The 7863-nt window shown below is 57.4% G+C and overlaps 1 protein-coding gene across 1 annotated transcript in view; it reads left to right on the top strand.

Annotated features, from left to right (window-relative positions):
* The window catches only part of MROH2A (maestro heat like repeat family member 2A), a 44034-nt gene that overhangs the window by 7600 nt on the left and 28571 nt on the right, over window positions 1–7863 (top strand). The window contains exons 5-13 of the mRNA XM_040636364.1: window positions 435–533; window positions 1041–1192; window positions 1660–1803; window positions 2854–2946; window positions 3215–3293; window positions 3399–3512; window positions 5558–5634; window positions 6571–6690; window positions 6999–7109. Of these exons, the coding sequence (XP_040492298.1) occupies window positions 435–533; window positions 1041–1192; window positions 1660–1803; window positions 2854–2946; window positions 3215–3293; window positions 3399–3512; window positions 5558–5634; window positions 6571–6690; window positions 6999–7109 (989 nt within the window). The remainder of the gene's footprint in view (window positions 1–434; window positions 534–1040; window positions 1193–1659; window positions 1804–2853; window positions 2947–3214; window positions 3294–3398; window positions 3513–5557; window positions 5635–6570; window positions 6691–6998; window positions 7110–7863) is intronic.

The following is a 7863-nucleotide window of genomic DNA, read 5'->3' as shown; positions in this document are numbered from 1 at the left end:
GGTGGCTCTGTCCTCCGACAACCCCTCCTTTCCCCCCCTCCCACCTCTCGGTTTCCTTCCTCTCTCTCTTCTTCTGGTCCCTTTTTCTCACTGGCTGTCTCCTTGTTTCTTCCTTCATCCAAGGACATTTGTAGGACACCTGAAGAGCCCGGTGTCTACCCGCGAGTCCCACTGAGTCTCCCCTCCCCAACTTGCTGCTCTGCCCACTCTTCCCTGCGGCTCTGTCTCAGCTCTTCCTCCTCCTCCTCCTTCTATCTCCGTGTCCCCGGCTCCTTCCCCCTGCACCTGCGTCTAGCTCCCTCCTTCCCCGTCACACTGACTTCCACGCAGTTACTTGCGGCCCTGGCCACGCACTTGGCCCGCGGGCTCGCCCCCCCTGCCTCGTCCCCGCTGACCCGCCCCTGACTCCCTGCGCCCTCTGCCCCGCTGCGCAGTGTTCGAGTTCATGCCCTACATGGGCATCACCCTGGCCACCATATTCACGATGCTGAGACTCGCCAACGAAGCCAAGATGCGCCAGGCCATCTGCGGCGGTATGTGTGCGCTCGGGCCGCCGGTCCGGCTGGTCAGCGCGCCGGGGGAGGGACTGGGCAAACTGGTGGAGGGGTGGGTTGAACAGGAGATGGGCTGTTCATTTCTTCCCAAACATTGGCGCAATCGCCTGCGTCGTGGGGCCTCTGATCGGCTCTCTGGGGGGCGGGGGCGGGGCACAGGTGGCTGAACAGCGGCGCGTGCTTTCAGGGAACGGGGCTTAGCGGGAGGGAGTCGGCCCTGTGCCTCAGTTTAGGGGGCTCTGTGTCGAGCATTTCAGAAGGAGCCCAGGGAAGGACAATGGGGTTCACAGGAGAGGGACCAGGGAAACGGCTCTGTGGGGGGCCTGCCCTGTCAGGCCGAAGACAGGGTTTTCCTGGCTGGCTGAGGCCATCTGGGTCGCCTGCTGGTTCCAGAAGTGTGCAAGTGCGCCCTCCTGGAGGAGGTGGCCCGGGGAGGCCTGGTCCCGCTCCTGCCCCTCTGGGCTCACTGCCTCCGCCCCTCTGCAGCCATGGAGACCTTCTGCGAGACGGTGCAGTTTTACTTGAGGCATCTGGAGGACAGCGCGTACCCGGTGATGACCGAGGATCAATTGGCCCTGAAGCTGTTCCCCATGTATCGCTATTTTGTGACCGTGTGGCTGAGGGACCACAACCCTGAGGTGAGAAGCCCCTTCCTCGGGGGAGGGTCCCGTGGTCCCCCCGGGTCATGGCTCCCCAGCCTGTGTGGCTAGGAGGGCGGAGAACTGCTGGGTCCAGTTTCATTCCCGGAACCGCGGAGAGACGGTGACCTGAGAAACAGAGTTGCTGAACCGCGTGGGCCCTGGAGCCTCAGGAGGTCGGCTTGAGAAAGGCCCCGGGATTGCTGTGCCTTTTACCAAGGGGAGCTATTTTCACGTCAGCTCTGTGCTAGGGGACTGTTTTACAGATGAGGAAACTGAGGCGCTCAGAGAGGTTCTCCTAAGTGACAGAGCTGGGACTCGCAGGGACGGTCGGGCCTCGTTGCCTGCCTGTGGGGTCTCGGGCGGGGCGTCGACTGCTTCCTAGGTCCCCTGTGCCCCGTGTCCTTGCCTCTCTGGTTGGGGTGACGTCACTGGGCCTTGCTGGGGGTCCTGGGCTCCCGGGGTAGGTGAAGCTGGGGGTCATCAAGTCCCTGAAGCCCATGCTGAGCGTGCTGCTGCCCACCGATGACCTGCGGGAGCAGCTGTACGACTACATCCCCCTGCTGCTGGCGGAGTACCGGGGCGGCCTGGAGGCGCTCTTCGTCACGCAGGTGAGAGGTCGCCGGCAACAGCGGCCTGGAAGCCTGGTGCCCCGGGGGGTGTCACCCGGTGGAAGTTGGGGCCTGGCACTTGCTGGATTTTTGAGAAACGAATGCTGCTGTTCCAGGTGGAAAGGAAGAGGTCCCAAAGGGTCTTGGAGTCCACGGTGAGGTCGTGTGTTAGTTTCCCGGGGCTGCCGTAACAGAGACCCCCGAGGTGGGTGGCCTCAAACGACAGAAGCGATTCTTCCATAGTTCTAGGGGTCCAGGTGCGGGCGGGGCTGCACTCCCTCCCTGGGGAGGCCCCGGGGAGGAAGCCTTTCTTGCCTGCCCTGCGTGGCTGGCGGGCACATCACGCCAATGTGACCCCTCCCTCTTCACGCGGCCTCTTCTCTGTGTCTGCCTCTGTGTCCTCTCCTTTTCTTGTAAGGACACCAGTCGTTGGACTTAAGGCCCACCTTAAGTCCGGGGTGGTCTCGCCTGAGACCCTTAACTGACTACATCTGGAAAGCCTCATTTTCACATCAGGTCACATTCTGAGGTTCTGGGTGTACATGCATTTTGGGGGGACCTTTTAATCCATGACAGTCCTTAGCCCACACAAGATGGAGTCTTGGCAGGGTTCCGCGTGGACGTGTGACCCAGGCTGAATCTATTGTAAGGGGATCGCTCATCAGGGGATGAGTCCTCAACTCTAAAAGCAAGGAGCAGAGATTAATGTGGTGGATCTAGGGGGCCGCCTGCCGATCATCTGGCGAGAGAATGGGATTCGTCTCCAGGTGGAGAGAAGAGAAAGGGAAAGAGGGCCTTGAATGCCACGCTCAGTGGCCTCACACAGCACTTTGCAAGCTTTCCTGTGCGTAGGCATTGCCGGGAGGCTGGCTGAAATGCAGGGTTGCCTTCAGCAGGTCTGGAGCAGGGCCTGAGAGGCTGCATTTCTAATAGCTCCCGGGGGATGCTGATACCACCGGCTGACGGGCCACGCTCAGTAGCAAGGGTCTAGAGTTAACTGACCCTGAACTGGCAGAAGGTCATCTGCAATCATTCGCCTATCCGTTGTAGGTCTTGAGGCAGATCCTGGAAGTGTCGGTCACCACCAACACCCCCGTCCCGCAAATGCAACTACACACCATTTTCACGGAACTCCACATCCAGGTGAGGCCAGCAAGCGTGGCTGGGCACCGGCACTCTCACGGCGGATCAGCGGGAAGTGGGCCGTGGCAGGTGGCGTGGCCGACCAGGGGAGAGGGTGTGATGGTGGTGGAGCCCCCTGTCTCGCTCGTCTAGCTCCTGTGTCCCACGGGAGTGCGAGGCGTTGGCGCCCACGCGGCTCTGGCACAGCCGCGTTGGGCCGCCCCTGCCTGCCCTTGCGTCCGCTCCCCAGCTGCGATCTCACCACCTTCCCCGCACACCCCGTTCCCAGGTATGCGCCAAGGCTCCCGCCCAGGAGCAGTACAGCAGCCAGAACCTGGCGGAGATCGTACACTGCTTCATAGCCCTCGGTGAGGCCCCCGCCTCCGGGTCCTCTGGGACGCCTGGGCCCCGGGCTGCCTCCTCTGGCTCCTTCTGGCCCCACGGGCGTGACTGAAGCTGTCCTTCCCCTGCAGCCCGGTCCTACCCCAAGGAGCTGATGAAGTTCTTCCTCGGTCAGATGGAGATGAGCAAGGAGGCCATCCGCGTGGGGACCCTGACCCTGATTAGGGCAGTGGTGAGCGCCGACGGTGAGTAAGAGCGGGAAGCCGGGACGGAGGCTGGGGGGGAGGTCTCACCACGTCTGGGCCTTCATCATTTCCTCTTTTATGGGCACTACTTGGTGGACCAAGGTTGCTTCATATTTTCTACCGTTGAGCCTAACCAGCACTGTGACCCCCACCCCCCACCCTCAACCCGCTCCTCAAACTCTGAATCCCAGCTTCTACCTGAATCTGAATTTCAAACTGTTTACCTGAATCCTGGAACAGCCCCAAAGCGAAACCAAAGGCCTTAAATAAGGCCTAGTTACATCGTGTAGGTGTAGTCCTGAAGGCCCACTGTTCCAATGCCCAATTGTAGTAAAAACTCCTGATTCTAAATCCCTAAGCCTAAACTGTAAACTTGGCCTTGCAATCAAAAGGGAAATCCTGTCCCCAAGGAAGACACTAGCTCAGACAGCACCTCTGTGTGAATTGGAACAAGGGACCCCTTGCTGGCAGCATGTGGCCTGCAGGTACACGATTTGTTTAGAAGAGCATGGGTCACTCCTGTTCAGTCCTTCAACTGGGTGCCCTTGTGCAGTGCACAAACTGGGCAACTGTATATGAAGCACATTCTGCTGTCAGTAAAGCCTTCTCTGAAAAAAACTATAAATTTAAGCAACAATGAGACCATTTTTATCTGTCTGATGGACAGAGATGGTAATGACTAGAGTTGGCCTAGTCATTTTTCTGTAGAAGTCCTGATAGTAAAAATATTTTCGGCTTTACAGGCCACATGGTCTCTGTGACAATTGCTCAACTGTGCAAAAGAAGTCATAAACTGCAGAGTGTGGCTGTGTTCTAATAAAACTTTATTTACAAAAATTGGCTTTGGGCAGGATTTAGTGGGTTGGTTATACTCCGGTGGTCGCTGTGCCAGAATAATGAGAAACTAGCTTCTTACACTTCATTGACTGATAAAGCATTCTGGGTGCTCGGTTGGAGGGCCCGAAACGTGGGCTCAACAATCTCACTTTTTGATCATTGTCTGAAGGAAATCATTGCCCAAAGTTAACTGGACAACTATGTTCGTTAGCACGTCGTGCGTAAAAGCAAAACATTAGAAGCTACCTAAGTGTTTTTCTATAGGGAATTTCTGGAACAAATGATAGTTTATCCACATAGGGGAATATGACTCAACCATAAAGGGTGTATCCATCTATACTTCTTCGTGGACAAGATGCCCTCTCTGTATTAAATGCAACAGTACAGTATGAGGCTGTGTGTGTCACACGACCTTGGTTACTTGCAAGAAATCTATATGCTTATTTCTGCATAAATGAGCTTAGGGACACACCTGAACTGTTGAGTGGTTACTTTTTATTTTAATTTTGCAATGAGCTTATACAATTTTTAAAATCAGAGAAACGTTTCTGCTTTGCAGATAAAAACTCAAGACTGCAACACGCTCCCTTAGTGCCCGATTACCTGCTACCCTCCTCTGCTCCTGCTTCCCTCTTTCTTCCACCAGCGTTGACCTGTAGTAACATCGAGCCTGGAGTCTAGTGTCACGTTGGGCACCTAACTGTAATTCTGTCCATACTGGACCTCTCCAGAACCTTCTCACGGCTCTTTCCTACCTCTCTTAATCTTCCTTCTCCCTGAATCGACTGTCATCAGATCTATGACTAACGAGCACTTACAAAGCACTTTCTTGTGTGCCAAGCACTGTGTGGGCTCATTATTGCTCACAAAAGCTGTGTGAGAGGTACTATTATTAGCCACATTTTTAAAAATAAGATTTTATTTATTTATTTTTGTGAGTACGCCCTCCCCTGGCCAGGTGGGGTAGGACAGGTTGGGAGGAGGACGACGACGAGGTGGCCCACGAGGCTTCTGAGGGAGGTGTCGCTGAGCTGTGGTGGGAGGCAGAGGCTCTCGGGAGGGGTGACGTGGACGAGCCACCAGGCGCCTGGCTCCCGGGGGAAGGTGATGGGCAGGACTGGTGCTCTGGGAGACTCACTACTCCCGGGCGTCTCCTGAGAGCCCAGCTCTGAGGCCCGTGGCCCTCCAGGCTGGTTTTTCTCTTTCAGAGCCCAGAATGAATATCAGGACCATCTACCTGGCCATCCGGGTGGTCAAGAACACCCTCTCTGACACCCGCTTCAAGGTAACAGGGCAGAGACCTGGAAGGGGATGGTGTTCGGGGCACCCTGCAGGGGAAGCAGGGGGAGGTCCAGCAGGTGGCCTTCATTCCTCTCCCACTCTGTGGGGGGGGAGGGCCGCCTGCCGAAGGCCCTTTGGTGGAAAACCTAGCTTCCTGGCCAGCGCTGAGTAGGGCTGGAGGGGAGAGGCCCCCTGGCGCTGCGGTCCCGCTCCTGAGACACTTGCTCTCATCAAGGACCTGGAGTTTCCCAGTGAAGGGGCTCAGACACCGCCCTGGATGGAGGAGAGGCTGAGTGAATCCAGCTTCATCCAGAGCCGTGTGGTGGCCTAAGGGTTTTCTAAAACCTTTACTGCATTTGGAAAAAGCAGCTGAGAAATACGCCATGTACCCTTCAAACAAAGGCTAAAAAACCCATAGTCCAGGCTCCACTGTAGCCGTGGCCACCTTGGAATGTAGCTTCAGTCCTGGCCATAGGCTCTGGAGGCCGCTGAGCATCCCCCGGGGAGGGGAAGGGTCTGCACAGACAGGAGAGGGCATGAGGGGGGCGGAGGAGGGATTGGGCTGGAGATTCAGGCAGAGCTGTTCTCAGAATGTGGAGGCTGTGGAGGGAAGACAGCCACCCCACACAGCAAGCCTGGGGAGCCCAGGGTAAGAGTCAGGCTGTCCCCACCAGGGCTGCCTGAGGATGGGGCAACCTATCTAGAAGCGAGTGTGCTCCAGGCTCTGAGAAGGCTCCTGGGTGGCCAGGCTGCCCAGTGGGATTCCCTGGATGAGGCAGGGGGTGGTGGATGGCATGGGCAGTAGCCCCCGAGGCCCCTTCCCACCCAGAGCAGCCCCAATTCCTAGCTGTCTCCTGGGACAGGATTGGGTGTTAGGTGCCCAGCCCCCCACCCTGGAGCCCACCCCAGTTCCCGCTTGTCCACCGCCCTGTCCCGTCAGGTAAGGATGGCTATTCTCCGCATCATCGGCCAGTTGGCTCTGTCTGGCTACCAGGACAGGATCAAAGGCTGGGGCCTGAAGTACGTGTCCGTGCAGCTGACTCTCTCCACCTACAAACTGGTGAGTGGTGCCGATAGGCAGACCATGGGGCCGCAGGTCTTTGGAAGTGGCTTCCGAAGCGTTGAGGAAAGAAGCTGCCTCATGCACCTGTGCTCGATCCCACCTGAGTCTATGCTCGGGACACCAGTGCCCAGGCCCACAGCAAGCTGTAGGTGGAGGGGTGTGCAGTCACACAGGCCGGAATCTGGAAAACTCTGGAGACCCAGTGTCTGGGCATGGAGCCTCATGGGGGTGAGGAGACCACACCCGACACAGCAGCAAGCCCCGGCCGGCCCACGATCAGGGACCCCCTTGATTCTGGCTTCCAGACAAATCACCGAGAGGGCTTTAATCAGAGGGAGCTGGAGGAGAAGATGGTCCACAAAGTCACCATGGACACCGTGAAGATCATAACCTCTTCAGTCAGTGGGATAACCGACGTGAGTGTGCCCTCGCCCCCGGGCCGGGCCTCTGTGCTGACGGCTTGACTTGTGTCCGCCCTGCACCGGGCTCGGGGTGGGGGGAGATGGGGCATGCCCAGAATTCTGTGCTGTTACTTCTCCCGTTCCCACTGTCTGGGAGGCCTGGAGGGGCCCTGATCTTCCCCCTGCCTGAGCTCTGGTTCTTGAAGATCTGGTTCCAGAGCTGGGTCCTTGGTGGGAACTTGGTTCCCCAGAGCCTAGGGCAGTGCCTGGCACACAGTGGGCCTCAGTATGTATCCACTGACTTATAGCCAGAAATGTGTCGATTACCTTAAAGCCCCTTCCGTCCAGGGGTGTGTGTGTGTGTGTGTGTATAGAGATGATTTTAATGAATTAATTCCACAAGCATCCAGTGAGTTCCTACTATGTGAAGACACAAAGGCGTATGCTGGAAGGGCTCAGTATAACCCCAAGGAGGTCACAGGCTGAAGGAGAAACACATGTGCCAACTTTTCATTGCCACACAGTGCGACACAGCGAAAAGTAGAAAAAATTTACCAGGCTAGCACGAGGAGGGGCTCACTGTCCATTAGGTGAGGCCGTGGGCGAGAGGCTCCCTGTCCGGGGCCAGTTCATCTTAACACCAGAGGTACTGAGAAACGTAATGGCAGCTGCCGTCCGTCGAGCAGCTACTTAGGCCGGCGGGCCGTGGGGCGAGCCGACGGGTCTCGTCACGCGGCCGTGGACGCCCGGCTAATGCTGCCCCCCCCCC

Source organism: Ursus maritimus, unplaced genomic scaffold (assembly GCF_017311325.1).
Source record: "Ursus maritimus isolate PB19 unplaced genomic scaffold, ASM1731132v1 scaffold_1, whole genome shotgun sequence".
NCBI lineage: Eukaryota > Metazoa > Chordata > Mammalia > Carnivora > Ursidae > Ursus > Ursus maritimus.
This window is presented reverse-complemented; position numbering and strand designations above follow the sequence as displayed.